The sequence below is a fragment of the Notothenia rossii genome (genome assembly GCF_949606895.1).
Source record: "Notothenia rossii genome assembly, chromosome: 5".
Classification (NCBI taxonomy): domain Eukaryota; kingdom Metazoa; phylum Chordata; class Actinopteri; order Perciformes; family Nototheniidae; genus Notothenia; species Notothenia rossii.
Genome location: NC_136903.1, coordinates 40519857 through 40538261, shown reverse-complemented (window position 1 = coordinate 40538261; position 18405 = coordinate 40519857). Strand labels below are relative to the sequence as shown.

Sequence of the window (18405 nt, the reverse complement as noted above, 5' to 3'; positions counted from 1 at the left end):
CTGCAGCATTTTGAATCAGCTGAAGCGACTTGACTGACTTCTTGGTACACCCTGATAATAAGGAGTTACAATAATCCAGCCTTGAAGTAACAAATGCATGGACTAGTTTCTCTGCATCGTTTTGAGGCAAGATATGCCTGATTTTTGCAATGCTACGTAGATGGAAGTAGGCGGTCCTTGAAATTTATTTTATGTGGGTGTTAAAGGATAAATCCTGATCAAATATAACACCAAGATTCCTTACAGTCTCACTGGAGGCCAAATTAATGCTATCCATAGTTAATATATCTTTAGATAATTTGTTTCGTAGATTCTTCGGGCCAAGTACAATAACTTCAGTTTTGGTCGTGTTTAACATCAAAAAATGTAAGGTCATCCACGTTTTTAAGTCCTTGAGGCAGTCTTGAATTTTATTTAGATGATTAATTTCATCAGGCTTGATTGATAAATATAGTTGAGTATCATCTGCATAACAATGAAAGTTTACAGAATGATTCCTTATAATATTGCCTAACGGAAGCATATATAGTGTGAACAAAATAGGTCCAAGCACTGAGCCCTGTGGCACTCCATGGCTAACTTTGGTTTGCATGGAAGATTCATCGTTGACACGTACAAACTGAGAGCGTTCAGATAGATAGGACCTAAACCAGCCTAAAGGCAGCCTAAACCAACCTGTATGCCAACTAAGTGCTCTAGTCTTTGCAATAGGATATCATGGTCGATAGTATCAAATGCAGCACTAAGATCGAGCAAGACAAGAATAGAGACAAGTCCCTTGTCAGAGGCTATTAGAATGTCATTTGTGACTTTAACCAGAGCTGTCTCTGTGCTATGTTGTGTTCTAAAGCCAGACTGAAAATCTTCAAATAAATCATAGTTTTTTAAGTAATCACACAGCTGTTTTGCGACTGCTTTCTCAAGAATTTTTGAGAGGAACGGAAGATTAGAAATAGGTCTATAGTTGGCTAAAACAACTGGATCGAGGTTGTGCTTTTTAAGAAGCGGTTTTATCACATTGAATGATTGTGGAACATAGCCTGATAATAAAGACATATTCATAATATTTAATAAAGAAGTGCTAATTAATGGAAAAACTTCTTTTAACAGCTTAGTTGGAATCGGGTCTAAGATACACGTTGATGGTTTAGAAGAGAGAATCATTGAATTTAATTGTTCAAGGTTTATGGCTGAAAAGCATTCTAGTTTACTATCTAGTGTAATATTAGAACTTACGTTTCCGGGAGCTGTTGATAACACTATACTGGTCAAAGGCAAGAGGTCATTGATTTTGTTTCTAAGAGTAACAATTTTATCGTTAAAAAAGCACATAAAATCATTACTACTGAGTGCTATGGGAATAGAAGGCTCAGTCGAGCTGTGGCTCTCTGTCAGCCTGGCTACAGTGCTGAAAAGAAATCTTGCATTATTTTTATTCTCATCTATTAATGAAGAGTAGTATGCTGCTCTCGCTTTACGCAGTGCTTTCTTATATTCATTGAGAGTAATATGCCAAATTAAACGAGATTCTTCAAGTTTAGTGGAACGCCATATCCTTTCAAGTTGTCTCGACTTTTGCTTTATTTTGCGGGTTTCGGCATTATGCCATGGAGCTAATCTATGTTGTTTTATTTTCTTCTTTTTCAAAGGAGCAACAGAGTCTAATTTTATTCGCAGCGCATCTGTAGCACTATCAACAACATGATCAATTTGGGGTGGTGTACATTTTGTATAAGTTTCCTCCCCTACATGCAGACATGCTATCGAGTTAAGTATTGGTGGAATCTCTTCCTTAAATTTGGCTATAGCACTAACAGATAGGTTTCTGCTGCAGGAGCTTTTAGCTAATGCTTTGTAGTCTAGTAACAGTACTTCAAAAGTTACTAAGAAATGGTCGGATAAAGCAGGATTATGCGGTTCGACTAATAGTTGCTCAATTTCAATACCATAAGTCAGAACAAGGTCAAGAGTGTGATTATAGCAGTGGGTTGGTTTATTTACACTCGGACAGAAACCAACAGAATCTAATATAGAGTTAAATGCAAAAGTAAGGCTATTTTTATCATCGTCAACATGAATATTAAAGTCACCTACGATAATTACTTTATCTGTTTTAAGTACCAAAGTTGATAAAAACTCAGAGAATTCTGATAAGAATTCTGAATAAGGACCTGGTGCACGGTACACTGTAACAAATAAGATTGGCTGCAAAGTTTTCCAGGTCGGATGCGTAAGACTGAAAATGAGGCTTTCAAAGGAGGTATAATTTAATTTTTGTTTAGTATTGATAAGTAAACTTGAGTCAAAGATTGCTGCAACTCCACCTCCTCGGCCCGTGCCTCGGGCAATATGAGTATTGATATGGCTGGGTGGAGTGGCCTCATTTATGCTGACATATTCTTCATGTCTCAACCAAGTTTCACTGAGACAGCATATATCAATATTATAATCTGATATTAAATCATTTACCAGTATTGCTTTAGATGCTAGAGATCTTATGTTTAGGAGACCACATTTAATCTTCCTGTGTTGTTGCACTGTAGTAGTTGTTACATTTACTTTTATTAGGTTATTATGTATGACACCTCTATTAGGTTTTACCTTAAATTGTCCTTGGGCAGACACACACACCGTTAATATTGGGTATATTATTGGGTTCGGGATTACTATGGATGACTGCCTAGGAGAGAGCGCAGAGAAGCGTGTAAGACTGCGACTCTGCCTCCTGGTCTCAACTCCAGTTTGTCATGGATTAAGTCCACAAAGCCCTGAAATGTTTGCCGAAATGAGATTTGCACCTTCCAAAGTAGGATGAATGCCGTCTCTCTTAATCAGACCAGGTTTTCCCCAGAAGGCTGTCCAATTATTCACGAAGCCCACATTGTTTGCTGGGCACCACCAAGACAACCAGCGCTGAAATGATGACATGCGGCTATACATTTCATCATTGATCAGATTGGGGAGGGGACCAGAGAAGATTACGGTGTCCGACATTGTTTTAGCATAACTACACACCGACGCCACATTAAGTTTGGTGCATTCTGATTGGCGTAAACGAACATCATTACCACCGACGTGAATAACAATCCTACTGTATTTACGTTTATTTTTAGCCAGCAGTCTAATATGCGCCTCAACGTCGCCCGCTCTGGCCCCCGGAATGACCACAGGATTTAATTCTGCGTGGACAGAGTTGTATGCTTTCACAGCAAACAATGCTGGTTTACCGGTATGTTTGATATGTAGAGAGAAGTTGTCAACGATGCTGCGGCCTTTACGTATCGCGAGGAACAACAAGGGAGAGGAAGACAGCTGACGATCTTCAGTCATAATTCAATGGGGTATGTAATTTATTTCAGAAAACACTTTTTGTTATATTCCATGGAATGCTCTTAACGTCCCGATAGCAATGAATATATCAAATGCTTTGACAATAAATACATACACAAATTAATCCCTGGAAGCCGTAGCGACCAATCATTTTAGCCGGCCCGGCTAAAATAACTGGATGGCCTACCTGCCTGTCAGCCTTCCATCTGTGCACAAACTTATCTCGTGGCCTCATTGATGATGCGCGTTCGTGTGTGTTGGAGGTCCCTCTCTGTAAGAAAGTCTGAAGGAAGAGGCATATTTTTTCCGGTTGTGTATTTTCAAATTCTAGCGCACTCGAGCTGGTTTCTCAATTCTTACCTAACCTACCTTTAACTCTTTTTAGGGTGCAGCTATATGTTTTATTTATTTCAAAGTGGGCCCATTTTAATCATATTTTTTTTCCTTCAAATGTGCAGAGGACTCCCCAAGTGCTGTGTTTAATTTATTTTAAAGTAGGCCTGTGTATTATTTTAAATTCTCCTTATCAGAATCATAATCCCTTTATTAGTCCCACAGAGGGGAAATTTGCAGCGTTACAGCAGGAAAGAGCCATCGACAGCTTAGTGTTGCATATTTGAAATGCGTTAAAAAAGTACTAAGTTATAATATAATAAACAATAAACAATATGCCAAAAACAAATCAAATCTACAAATCAAATCCTGTAGCAGTCCTTATAGGAGTTCTTTGTTTCTTATGAGAGGTTAACAGTTTTATATAATGTAATAAATAGCCTAATTAATGCAAAAAAACTGTAGTTTTTGTCTGATATAACAATAAATGCAACTTTATTAGCTATCAAGCTATGAAATATGTTTTGCGGCTCCAGACAAAAAAATGTTTTGGAAAAAGGAGCAAAATGGCTCTTTTGGTCAAAAAGGTTGCAGACCCCTGATCTAGCAGAAGCATCAAAATGTACTTAATAAAGTGACAACAAAAATGCATTTGCTTTGGTGTCTAGTCGTTGCCTTGGTTAGAAAACTCAGGTTTGCCATCCCTCTATGGCTCCAAACAGCAAGTGGATCAGTTGGGAATATCAGGCGTTCCCAGCAGTGTGCTCCTCGGAGGCTGAGAGGTACCGCTGTAGTTAGTGGGTTGGAAGTGGCGGTCAAACCCTTCCCCGGCTGGGACAGTGTTGTAGTCAAGTCAACAATTCTCAAGTCCAATTTACTCTCGATAACCCACTCTTTGAATTCAAGTCCATACCTAGGAAGAGTCTGAGTCGAGTCCATGTCATCATTATCTGTGCTCTAGTATGAGTCCAAGTCCGAGTCACCCAAGAAGAGTCTGAGTCGAGGCCAAGTCATCATTACCTGTGCTCTAGTATGAGTCTAGTACAGATCAGGGATAATCACAACTTAATACAACTAATGGATCAACCGACTAGAATAACCAAAACCTCCAAGACTATGATAGATTTATTATTTACAAACAAAGCTGACAGAATAGTTCAAACCTACAACTTCCTGACTGGTCTTTCTGACCATAATCTTGTTCTTTTTGCCAGGAAACTCACAAAAAAAAGGTTCATGGCCACACCTAAAACCCCTGCCTTGGGTTCACGCTTCATCCCCAAAAACCTACAACAACGTTTTATGGAGGCAGTGAAAATTATTGATTGGGGGGACACTCTGTCCTCTGAAGACATTGGTGAAAACAGTGATCTGTTTATATCTCAAATTAATGATACAATGTCTTCCTTCTCAAGGAGAGGGTGCCTTAGGGACAGGAAGTAACATCATCTTCCCTGGCTGACTCTACAGTGCAGGAATCTCAGGAAATCTAGAGACCAACTATTGAAGCAGAGCTTGAAATCCGGACTATCCACTGATAGAAAGAAATTCACTCAGGCTCGTAACAAGGTAACACAAACAATAAGACAGGCCAAAGCAAACTTCTTCATCAACCTAATTGAAGTTGTGAAAGGTAACAGTAAAAACGTTCGGCAAATCTTAAATAAACTATTAGGTAAACATACCAAACAGTAAAAATAATGTACTAGAATCAAAGATCAATGATGCCCTGATAAAAGACCCTGCCGTGTTGGCCAACTCACTCAATGAGTATTTCATAAATAGTGCTCTGGACATTACAAAGCTCTTCCCGCCATCTGAGGTCTCACCTAGCCCGATTGTGGATACACCCCGTTTTTGACCTGGAGGAAATCACAGAGGTTGAGGTGAAACATATAATCTTAGGGTTAAGAGGTTCTAAGGCTAGGGATGCAGATGATTTAGACACCAACTTTATAGAGACAAATATTGACGGTCTAATAAAACCAATAACTATGTTAGTGAATCAATCTATCAGCACGAGGGAAGTTCCATCATCCTGGATGGTTGCCACGGTGACACCGATCTATAAATCTGGGGATAAGGCATTGATGTTCAATTATAGACCAATCAGCATCCTCCCCTGTGTCTCTAAGGTAGCTGAGAAATGGGTGTCAAAACTAAGGTTTTCGTGCTCACCACTCCACTGAGACAGCTAACTGTGTCTTTGTGGAAAAGGTTAAATGTATGTTGGACACGAGCCCATATGTAGTTGCTGTCTTCCTTGATCTCAGGAAGGCTTTTGACACTGTTGACCACCAAGTGCTCCTTACAAAGCTGACTCATTTCAATTTTTCAGCAGATTCAATACATTGGGTTAAATCTTACTTATCGAACAGAAAACAGTGTGTTTTGGTCAACGGAGCCAAATCCCCCTACCTTGTCAACCCTGTTGGGGCTCCACAAGGTTCCATTCTTGGACCATTACTGTTTTCACTGTACATTAATGACTTGCCTAATGTATGTCCTGAGTTGAATGTGCAAATGTATGCTGATGATGCGGTCATCTTTGTACAGGGGAAAAACACTGAAATGATCTCATCCTGTCTCTCAAATGCTTTGGACAAGGTTCAACACTGGCTGAACAACATTTGCTTACAGTTAAATGCAAAAAAAACAGTAGGCATGATGGTCAGTAAACGACCAGTCAAAATCCAAGTTTTTAAACGGAGCAGAAATAGAACTAGTCTCCCACTTCAAGTATCTTGGAGTCATAATGGACTCAAACTTGACTTTTAAGAAACATATTAAGAAAGTATCCAATACCATTAAATTCAACTTGCAACATTTTAAACAAATTAGACCTTTCTTAACTGTCAATGCTGCAAAGTCATACCTCCACTGTATGATTCTATCCCACATTGAATACTGTTTGACAAACTGGTCGTTTGCTTGTGCCACACACCTGAAACCCATAGAACAGCTGTACAAGAGAGCTATCAAGGTGTTTGACAGAAAGCCACATTCATACCACCACTGAGTTTTGACCATTTTAAGTCTTTTAAAAGTATGTGTTTTTTTTATAAATGTTTACATGGACTGCCCCCCCCCTTAGGGGAATTCATCCACAGAAAACACACTGGACGCTGCCAGGGCTCTCGACTAACTTTTTTCACCATCCTCCCGGAACCGTCCCGAAATACAATCTAAGCCGTCCCGAAATTAATGTGGACCGTCCCGAATTTAAAATATTAGTTTTTCTACTACTTATCATTAGTTAAAATCATTCAAAGTGACCTTTAACATAAATAAAACATCATACAAATCATTAGATGATAATTCATTAACCTTTTTATTTGAGTAAATCAGTCAATCACATGACAAAGGCTAAATATATTTAAACAAACACACAAACGAGAAAATTACTAATATTGAATCAAATCAAGTCCCATCCAATTAACCAAAAAAATCCAACACTCTGTCCTGAAGACAGAACCCAGAGTAACCACTAACCAGGAGGACAGTCTGTAACACAGTCAGGAGACCTTTACAAACTGCCCCGCCCCCTCGCACACGGACGGGAGAGAGAGATCTCGTCTGGATTGGAAAGCTCGAAAATACATCATAGACGCATGTTGTAGTCTTATTGCATATTAGAAACGGAGTTGGATAAACTAAAACTGCGATATAATGTTTATGTAGCAATACTACATATGACATATATTTTTTAAATGTCTCCAGTACCGATAAAAAGTCAGATAACGTCGGAGCTTAACGTTACCACTGTCTTTAATAATTCCGGCCCGGGCGGAGCCCGTTTAATACCGGGGCTCGGTACCCATCCATACATGGGGAGAGGCGCAGCATGTTGCTAAGGACTAAATACGATGGAGGGTTCTCATCTCAGCCTTATTACCCATAGGGGATGAAGTGGAGTAAGTAAATAAAGAGGCCGGCGCTCCAGGGTCTGGTTCTGCTGTGCGTTTTTGTGATGTAAAGGTAAAACATTTCAGAATTCCTCCACGGGATACCATTGTCATTTTACATCACTCAACCCGCGAAATACACACACTCAGTACATAGCCTACTGTAGATAGACCCGCGAATTTGCGGGCCAGGAATTCGCGGGCACAGCCAGCTGTGCGGCTGGCTGACAGCACATGGACACAGTTTACGTGTGTGTGTGTGTGTGTGTGTGTGTGTGTGTGTGTGTGTGTGTGTGTGTGTGTGTGTGTGTGTGTGTGTGTGTGTGTGTGTGTGTGTGTGTGTGTGTGTGTGTGTGTGTGTGTGTGTGTGTGTGTGTGTGTGTGTGTGTGTGTGTGTGTGTGTGTGTGTGTGTGTGTGTGTGTGTGTGTGTGTGTGTGTGTGTGTGTGTGTGTGTGTTTCGCGGGTTGCTAAATGTTTTGTGTGTTTATGTTGACAAGGGGGTTTAATAATTGTGTGCTACACACAACGTGCAGTCGATTTCATTTTCATCGCCGTTTGTAGTAGAGTTACCATGGTATTTTTATTTTAACTCTCGTCCCAAATTCGTCCCAAAATTATTTTTTATCCTCCCTGACACTATTTTTTTCGGCCCCGGGACGACGGGAGGTCCTTAAGCTCGAGCCCTGGACGCTGCACTAGGTCAGAAACCAGAGGAGACTGTGAGGTCCACCGCAGAAGGACCACTTTTGGACAAAATGTCCCGGGATTGTCCCACTCTCAATAGCTTTAAAGGTCAACTCAAAGAATGGTTGAGAAACAAACAGACGTGTAATCACCGCTAAATGCACTTTAACACAGGGGTATCTCCTCTTGCACTTTATGTAGCTCTTTTATCTTTTCCTGCACTTTCTATGTCGTTGCTGCTACATTGTACTGCCATGTACACATGTGTTATGTTTAAGTTGTTCATCACTGTGCATTGTCCCTGCCAAATAAACAATTAAAATACAATAAATTAACTCCAAGTCCGAGTCACCCAAGAAGAGTCTGAGTCGAGTCCGAGTCTGGGTCATGATTACCTGTGCTCGTGTCCGAGTCCAAGTCTGAGTCACCCAGCAGGAGTCTGTGTCGAGTCCGAGTCAAGTCATCATTGCCTCTGTTCGTGTTTGAGTCCGATTCACAAGTCTGAGTCATCTGAGTGGATATATTTGTTTAAATGTAGCTGTTGGTTTGGTTATTATCAATCAATATTTGTTATTGTCTACATTGCTTTTATCCTTTTTTTTTCTGCATTGCTTTTATTCTGTCTATATAACTGCTGTGAAGCATTTTGGTCAGCAATTCTTGAATGAAAGGTGCTATACAAATAAAGGTTTATTATAAATATAAATATTATTATTATCATCCAGGTTGGGTCGAGTTCCAAGACTGCCTTCAAAGAGCTGCTTTACAAATAAAAACGTTTAATTTAGTGGTTGCAAAATCCATAGAAACTGAAAAGACATTAACATTCCACTGACATAACTAAACCCTCCCTTTACTGGATGACTTTTATTTTATTAGGGATGGGCCATAAACATAAATATATAATATTATTCATTCTTGGGGATCGAAGTCAACTTTTACAAAGTGGTTGTTTCATTTCCTTATATGGATTGTTGGTGAGAACGTCATTGAGATAATTTTAACAGTGGAACAGCATTTGAAACAGTGACCATGAAACAGTGAATTCCTGCTCATGAGATTACACGTTATCCAAGTTCAAGTCCGAGACCAACAGCGTGGGAGAATTCAAGAGTTCGAGTTCAAGTCCATCACTGCACAAGTCCGAGTCGAGTCACTAGTCCTGAAAATTGGCACCTGAGTCCAGGCCTCGAGTACTCCAAGTCTGGGCTGCGACAGACTTGCTAGCTTCACCAAATCAATTTCTTCTCCGCTGTCAGCCATTGTGGGTCTTGATATTTATTGAAAAACGATTTAGATTGTATAGGTTGCTAGGGACGCTACAGATGCTATACACTGTTCACTAGCTCTGACAATCCAATCAGAGGACGTGAAAATGCAGACGTCATCGTACGCCACTCCAAATCTGATTGGTCATTGCAACAGTTTCATTGCCATTTGTGTAAAGCTACAAGGCCCGCACTGTTGATTCTGAAGGCCTCACGAAAGATCTCTTTGACCCAGCAACACATTCTGACTGAAATATGATTGGATAAGATCTCCAACATTAACAACCATTACTGGACGCAGCGCAACCGAGAGCAACACAGAGAAAAGCTATGAACTGAAGACAACAGACTATTAGAACTATCATTCAATACATGTTAATGTGAAAAAGGATATGAGGTTAGTCAGGGATTCTGATAGTGTTTAGGCCAGAGAAGGCCTTGCTGGTCCTGACGGCCCACCACTGATATATATATATATATATATATATATATATATATATATATATATATATATATATAAAAGTTACAGATGCCGATGTATTGCTATTTGTAAAAAAATAAATGTTTATTTATTATTATTAAAAGTGCCCTCTTTTAGCCCTTTAACCCACTAACTCTGAAAGAGCAAAACAAAAAACTGCTTGAGCCTGCTCTACACCTGACTGCTCACTGAGAAGATTATTAGGAGCAACAGTACATGGTTGGGTTTGATTATTGTTGTCATGTTTCAATATTTCCTGTTTTAGGATGAAACATATTAAATAAAATTAAACTGTCAATCATCCAATTAAATTGTTTAATAAGAAATACACATAACAAGCTTGTACTTTATGCATTTATAGGTCTATGTGAATGAAGATCATCAGCTATTAATGTCAACACACAGAGCAGAGGAGACATTTTGAACACATTTCTGTTCTCTCTTTAAGATTCTACAAATGCAAATGTGTCTGGCCATCGGCAATATTATCCAGTATTTAGCTATGAGAACAAAACTTACAATTCTTAACAGTATATTGTGCATTTTCATTCTACATGCAACATGTCTATATTTATAAGTATAGTTTGTTTAATATCTGCCCAAATCAATACCATATTTCTGTTGTCTCAGTATTGAGACAACAACACTGATTGTATTTGATGTTCCAATGGACATAAGCACCTCCCTATATTGAGATTTGGATGTTGATGCTGAATGAAAACCCAGGTTAGGGTAACAGAATCTGCTCTGATCTGCTCACAGTAAACAGGATGCACCTAATTTAAAGGAATACACAGGCATATACTGCGGAGTGAGAGCCACTCAGTCCTGCTGGCCCCCTCCAGAGACCATCTTCACTGAGCCAGGAACCTCACTATCATCCAGACTTGTTTTATAGACCTTTTTTGACTTGGCTTCGCATTATCCTCTTCTTCTGTTTCTCTGTAACAACTGAACCATCCTTACACATGTGTATTTCACAAGATGGCAGAACAGCTTGAAGGCTCCTATTTAATAGCGCAATGAGGGTCAATCCACACACAGCCAGTCAGTCGACGTGTCCTTGAGCAAGCCTATGAACTCCTAGCTGCCCACCTACTGGGGGATACACAAACATGATTTGTTTCTTCCAGGAATACTGCCGCCAATACACAATGCAGGAGCCTTTTTACTGAGGAAATGTACAGCTAGAGTTCATCCATTTTCAAAAACTGACCCACTGCCACAAACAGACACACACACTGATACAATGTTATCCTTTGCTGTCTCATCAAAATGATCCACCCAGGAAACACACACACACACAGACAGACAGACAGACAGACAGACAGACACACACAGTAACCCATTTTCACTTGATGCCACAGCTGCCTGATCACACACACACACACACACACACACACACACACACACACACACACACACACACACACACACACACACACACAAACACACACTGTAGCCGTCTCAGAGCAGGGATCCTCCCAGACTCCTACCTGGGTGCCGGCTTGTGGCCGCTGTGGGAACAGAGCCAGGGTGGTGGGTCTCTTTGGTCGATATTTGTCCATGACAGCACAGGTTGATCCCCCTCTAACATGCGACAGCTTTCTCCCTCCCTCCTCCTCTTCCTCCTCTTCTCCTCTTTTAATCAGCCAGTGTTGGCGCTCCTTAGCTCGGACAAGGCCTCCCCCACCCTCCTCTACCTCTCTCTTCTCCTTCTTCTTCCGCCGTCTCCTCAGCAGCATCGATCACACACAAGCTCAGCCTCTGAACACACCCCTTCCCCACTCTCCTGCTATCGGCATTGGCTGGTCACAATGTCACATCATCAGCATCAGCATCATCTTCCTGGCAGGAGCAGAGTGTAACGGGAGAGAGAGAGAGAGAGAGAGAGAGAGAGAGAGAGAGAGAGAGAGAGAGAGAGAGAGAGAGAGAGAGAGAGAGAGAGAGAGAGAGAGAGAGAGAGTTTTTGAATAGAGGCGGATGACTGAGGCAGGGTGATGAAGAGAGGGAGAGGGAGGGGGAGGAGGAAGTCAGGGCCGACCAATCAGAGCAAGGCATCATCAGCTGATCTGCCTGTGGTGGTTTCTGTGAGTTAAGGCTAATAAACACTGTGAGTGTGCGTTTGTGTTTTCCTAATCCCAGAAAAATAATATTATAAAGAAAAACTAATTCCATGGAGACACAATGGCGACAGAGCAGCCATCCAAAGAAACAGTCGTTCAATCAGATAACAAAGCAGCCAGCAAACAGTCATCTAATCTTTGAGCCACAAATCCTTCAGTCAACCAACCGAGCAGTCTACAATCAACACACTCAGGCTACGTTTACACGGAGACAAAAACAAATCTTAGTCGATATCAACAAAAGTCTTACGTCCACACGGAATCGGCTCAAGAAACGTGTCCGTCCAGACGAGACCGCTCGACCCGCTGGAGACGTTGTAGTACATTTGCCGGGCCTGTAAGTGGCGCTGTACTTCCGCCACAAAATACACCAAAAGCAGCGAAGAAGACCCCCCGAGCATGGTTGCCATGGTTGCCTGGTTGCCCCTCTGGTTATTCTCCGCGGTGTAGCAACATGTAGTTCATGTAGTTCTCCATGTCCACTTGTTGCTGACGGGTGTGGTAGAGGAGCTGTAGATTTTGCACTTACATCTGTAGCATGGTCAGTAGCGTCTGGAGCATGAAAGCAACCCTGTGTTCCGCCATTGTTGTTGTTGCCGAAACACATCAGCAATGGCGCGGGTGACGCGCGGGTGAGCAGCAGAGGTGGGGAGAGGCAGGGCTATGGCTTCATCGTTATCAGGAAATGATCGTATAGGACGTACACACGGAGCCCCTCAGAGCGTTTCGTCTGCAGATCTACCCACCTTGGGAGGCGTTATCGTTTGAGGGCTCCGTTTCCGCGGTTCCGTTACAGCCTCGTGTGGACGAACCGTCCATACGATAGAGAACTGTAGCGGATACAACCCGTTTTGTTTCCGTGTAAACGTGGCCTAACACAGTTTCACTCAGGACAAAACACACCTGCAAACCAAGAACTACGTTGCGTTCAAATTGTCGATTTCGCTTAGGAAGGTTCCTAACAGAGTGAAATGACCCGGAAGCATCTCAGTGGCCGCCATGATAAGAGCTGTTCGAATTCTCTAGGGGTACTGTTAGCAGATTTAGACTTATACCTTTTGTCTCCTGCAGCAGAAAGGTGAATAATCCCAGCAGTTCAAGTTTAGCCATTCATCACAGCGTTATTTATTATAGGCACACATCTCAAGAGGCTTTAGGACAGAGAGAGAAGGGGCGTGACTTCCAACGGTCTTATACCCCAGGTAGTGACATCACAATCATGTGGTACAGCCCTAACCAATGAACACAGTTAGTAGTCGCAGCTACTTACATAAACAATATATGGTACACAGTAATACATGGAGTCATACACTATACATGTCTGTGTGTTATATCTCAACAGGTACATCCCTGCTTTCCTCTCTTGGGTCTTTTCCTTGCGTCTAGTCCCCCACTATACATGTCTGCGTTATATCTCAACACTCACACTTATGAATTATGTGCTTACTGTTTACCTGTTCATATCTAAATCAACAAAACAAAAACATGGTACAAATGATTCAAATTTGGACTTTTTCTACACATTTTACACACCAAACATGATCCCTTCAAATTTCCTCAGCTTCAGTTTGGAAACAGGCTTGGTCATCACATCTGCAACCATTTCGTCTGTAGGACAATAAACCAGTGTCATCTTTCCCTGCCTTATGTTGGACCTTATGAAGTGGTACTTAATATCCACGTGTTTACAACTTTGTCTACACACAGGATTTTTAGCAAGGGCTATTGTCCCCTGATTGTCCTCGTTTATAACTGTTTTCTTATACACGTATGTGTCTATCCCTTTCAGTAGCTGCTCCAAGTAAATACACTCCTGTATTGTTAGAGCTACAGCCATATACTCAGCTTCACATGTGGAAAGTGCTACTACAGTATAGGCTGTTTCTTGGTTTTCCAAGAGACTAGTGAGCTGTCCTTACTCATGCTCACACAATACCCTGTCATACTGTGTCTATCTGTTTTATCTGCAGCCCAATCAGCGTCACTATAAGCCTGTAGGCCAGGTTCTCGCTGCTCTTTTTGAAACAAAGCTTTTTGTCTGCAGTACCCCTGAGATAACGCAAAACGTGTTTTACTGTAGCCCAATGTTCATCTGTCGGTTCAGCAAAAATATTGTGATAACTTGCTGACCACGAAACATAGGTCTGGACGTGTACAGGTAGTCAAATAGATTAGGCTGCCAACAGCCTCTCTGTATTTCTTCACATCCACCATTTTAGGTGCATCTTCAGTGTAATCTAACTTTTGTTCACAAGGTGTCTCCCTCACCCTACACTCCTGCATGTCAAAACGTTCCAGTATCTTTTCCACTTATCTCTTTTGTGATACTTTCACACAGAGTCAGACTGACTGAAATCCATGCCCAGAAAATGATTTAATCTCCCTAAATCCTTCATTTTAAATTTTGTGGAAAGCATGTTTTTTACTTTCTCTAAAATCTTGGTGTTGCAGGCTGCGATGATAAGATCATCGACCCAGATAGCATTTATTCCCCTCTTTAGACTCCTTGGAGTACACGCAGTGGTCTGCTGGGTTCTGTGTAAAATTGTCATCTGTTCATGCAACATCGTATTCCAATTTCGCCCTGAATGCTTCAGGCCGTAAATTGACTTCTCTAGCTTACACACTAGCTTTTCTCCCTCTTTTACATAACCCTCAGGTTGTTCCATGTAAATGTCGTGATCGATGGGTACATGCAGGTAGGCTGTCTTTACAACCATCTGGTGTAAAATCAAGCCCTCTTGTGCGGCCTTCTACATTAATACACGTACACTTGTCAGGTTGGCTGTAGGTGAGAACGTCTCCCCGTAATCTATCCCCGCCCTCTGACTGTATCCTTTCGCTACGAACCTAGCTTTGTACTTGTCGTGTCCGTCAATGTCTCCCTTAACTGAATAGACCCATTTACCTCCCACTGTTTTCCTGCCCTCTGGCAATTTTGTCAGGGTAAAAGTCTGATTGTCTTCTAGAGACTTAATTTCCTCATCCATCGCTTTACCCCAGTTTTCTGACTCAGTCGATGTCAGGGCCTCCTTAAAGGTCAGAGGTACACCGCAAACTGCACTGTAACAATAATCTATACTAGTGAGTGTTTTATCCTCTTCATCACTATCTTCCTGAGTATAATCTCTCAAGTACTCTGGGGGTTTGCGCTCCCTACTGGGATATCTCCCACTGTCTGAGGCATGTGACGCCACCCTAGGGTGCTGTTCGCCATCATCCTCTGGTGCTGTGGAGCGTTAGCTTGTACATCTTTGCTCAGTACACTAGGCTGTGGGGCCTTTACTCCCTCTTCACGTCTTCCTCCGAATCCTGTTCTAACCACTGTGTGTGAGTCTCGCTATCACAAGTTGTGCTGGTGATAAACTTTACTAGTCTGTGCTTCTGCACCTTCTCTTTGTCGGGGTAGTAAACTAGATAGGCGGGGCTTCCCTTGTCATGCCCTACAAAACGTTCTTTCTCACACCTTATATCTAATTTCCCCCTGTCCTGCTGGTACGCATAGCACACTGCTCCAAACTTATGCGTCCTAGCTAAGTTACACTTTTTCCCTGTCAGTGCTGAATATGGCGTAGTGCCCGTGTGCTTATTAAAACACCGGTTTCTGGTATGAGCTGCTTCCTGAATGGCATAGTGCCACAGGTTTTTAGGCAGATCACTGTCAATAAGCATACATCTGGCCATTTCAAAAAGAGTGCGCCCTTCTTTTTCAGCTGTCCCGTTTTGATGTGGGGAATAAGGACAAGGGACAGAGGGCGACTGTGGCTGTGAGGGAGTGTGGTCGTCTTTCAACCAGAAGGTTGTGGGTTCGATCCCAGCCCATGCAGTCAACATGTCGATGTATCCTTGGGCAAGATACTTAACCCTGAGTTGCTCCCGATGGCATGGCCAACGGTGTGTGAATGTGTGTGAATGTTAGGTCCTAGAGTAAGGTACACTGCACTGTATGAATGGGTGAATGACATGTAGTATGTAAAGCGCTTTGAGGGGTCTTAAAGACTGGATAAAGCGCTATATAAGTACAGTCCATTTACCATTTACAAGACGTCTCATGTCTGATCTTGTTCTTTCTCAATAGTGTCTGAAACTCCTTACTAGTGAACTCAGTCCCATTAACTCAGTCCCATTATTAGCTTAGATGGCCCTATGGGCTAATTTACAGATGGCCCTGAGCCCAATAGAGATTGCCCTGAAAAATGCGCGCGGACTAAATGGCACGAAGGGTTTGGGGGGAATCCCCTAGAACATTTAGATTTTTGTAGGTCTTACAGATGCTGTCTGGTGCATTCTCTAGACTGAATTATAAGATGAACCACCACAATATTATATTGTACAATTTCAATTTTATTCTTAATTTCACTTGTTTGTTTTTTCTTGTTTGTGTTTGCTCTCTTGCATGCCCTGCATAGCTATAAGAAATACTTAAGTTGTTGGTCAAGACACTTTCCATCTGATGAAGGCAAATGCCTTCCCAGATTTAAAAAAGTAGAAAACATTACATTCAGTTGTAACTGCCAAAACAAAAAATATTTACACTATTATGGCCCCTGTTAAAAATGTTTGTAATGTTATCTACTGTAAGTTGGTCCAACCAGCGCGCTGGGTCGAACGAATAACTCCTCATCCGGAAGCTGACCGAGCAGACTCGAGCAGCAGTCGAGAGGATCCGAGAGGAGCCGAGCGCATCCGTGAAGCACACAAAATGGCGACGTCAGAGTTCCCGTTAGCCGGCAAATCTAAATCTCTTCGGTCAAAATAATTTCCCTTTAGCGCAATACCGCTTCAGTTGCGCCACTTATGTGACAGACAAAAAGAATATTTGACAGACAAGAATAGTCAATTCTAATGTCTAACACTTAATGTGGAGAAAGAGATGTCCTGTATAGGTTGATTGTGCGTTGATCTGTTGGTAATGCGTCAGGGTTCCGGTGGGCATGTAAACAAATGCATAATGCTGCGCTATACTTTGTGGCCTCACCCAGTTCCATAGCGACACTTATTGTTTAGGTGTCTTTTAATAAGCAGGTAGTCCTATCATTAGCTAGAACTAGCTAGATCTGATCAATATGGACATAAACGCGAGTGAAGTCTAAACTGACGGGAGAGAGAGATCAGCTGCTGCTGACGAGTCGACACGCAGCTCCGCATGATCACATGCAGCGATGAGCGGACAAAACACACACTTTAGGTTAGAATATCAAAACGTAGCTATTTTAAGTACCTCTCAAACTACCTAAACTAGTTATAGATATGTTTAGTTTTACTGTCGGGTCACTCATTACTGGATCCGTGAGCTGCATAATACTGGCATAATAGATTGCCCGATCGGGCAACCAGCAGGTGAGGCTTCATTGCCCGAGCTAAATACTAGATAGCCCCGGGCCATCGGGCAGTCCTTAATGTCGAGCCCTATGTTTGCTTTATCGGTCGGATCTCTGTTTCTCGTTTGGGTAAACTTTCCCTCTATGCATACTGTACAATCTTCATCAGGCTTACGCTTTGTACCCTTAATAGGCATACCTACAGTTACATCCTGTGGCTTTAAAACATCCTCATAATTGCAGTGACCCATAATCTCATGCCACGTTTGGATATCATGGCTGACATGACACTTATCTTCAACATCACACTCTGTTTGCAAATAGTACATTTTCTTACATACATATATGTCAAACTTGGTACCATCCGGTAACATCAGAGCATCTTTACCTTCTTCGAAGAACACCTTGGCGGCGTTAGCTGTAGCAGACTTCACAGAAAAGAGTTATTGGGGGTACGATGGGATGTATAGCGCGTTCTTCAGTCACTTTACACCGTCATCCCTCGCTGTCTATCAGACACATCTCTGCTTCTCCTCTGCCTTGCGCCACCCCGAAGGTACGCCTCCCGTCTGCCAATTCCATGCTGTGTCTCTCCGGCTTGAAGGTGCTGTCAAATATCTTGAATTTGTTCTTATCGTTGATGATGTGGGACGACGCTCCCGTGTCCACGATCAATCCTTTTCTGTAGGTCTGTTGTCTCTGTAGGCTGGTCCCTTCAGCTTGCACTTTGAGGGTGTAGATATCTCCTCCCTCAGCTTCTCCGGTACCACCTAGCATGCTCGTGCACCGAGCGGCATCACCGCGGTCCTTCTTTGTGCACGCTTTGTCTTTGTGCCCTTTGCTTTTACAAAAGCTACACCAGACTTTCTTTCTGCCGTCATCCTTTCGGTGGCCTTTCTCTCCGCATCGCCAACATGCGCCGACATGTTCTCCGTCGCCATCGGGGATGAATCATT

At 42.1% G+C, this 18405-nt stretch overlaps 1 protein-coding gene across 2 annotated transcripts in view; it reads right to left on the bottom strand.

Annotated features, from left to right (window-relative positions):
• The window catches only part of LOC307039391 (C-Jun-amino-terminal kinase-interacting protein 1-like), an 86981-nt gene extending 75145 nt beyond the window's left edge, over nucleotides 1-11836 (bottom strand). For both annotated transcript variants that reach the window (XM_079681416.1, XM_079681415.1), the window contains exon 1: nucleotides 11499-11836. In XM_079681416.1, the coding sequence (XP_079537542.1) occupies nucleotides 11499-11747 (249 nt within the window). In that variant the 5' untranslated portion in view covers nucleotides 11748-11836. The remainder of the gene's footprint in view (nucleotides 1-11498) is intronic.
• Between the last annotated feature and the right edge of the window lie 6569 nt (nucleotides 11837-18405).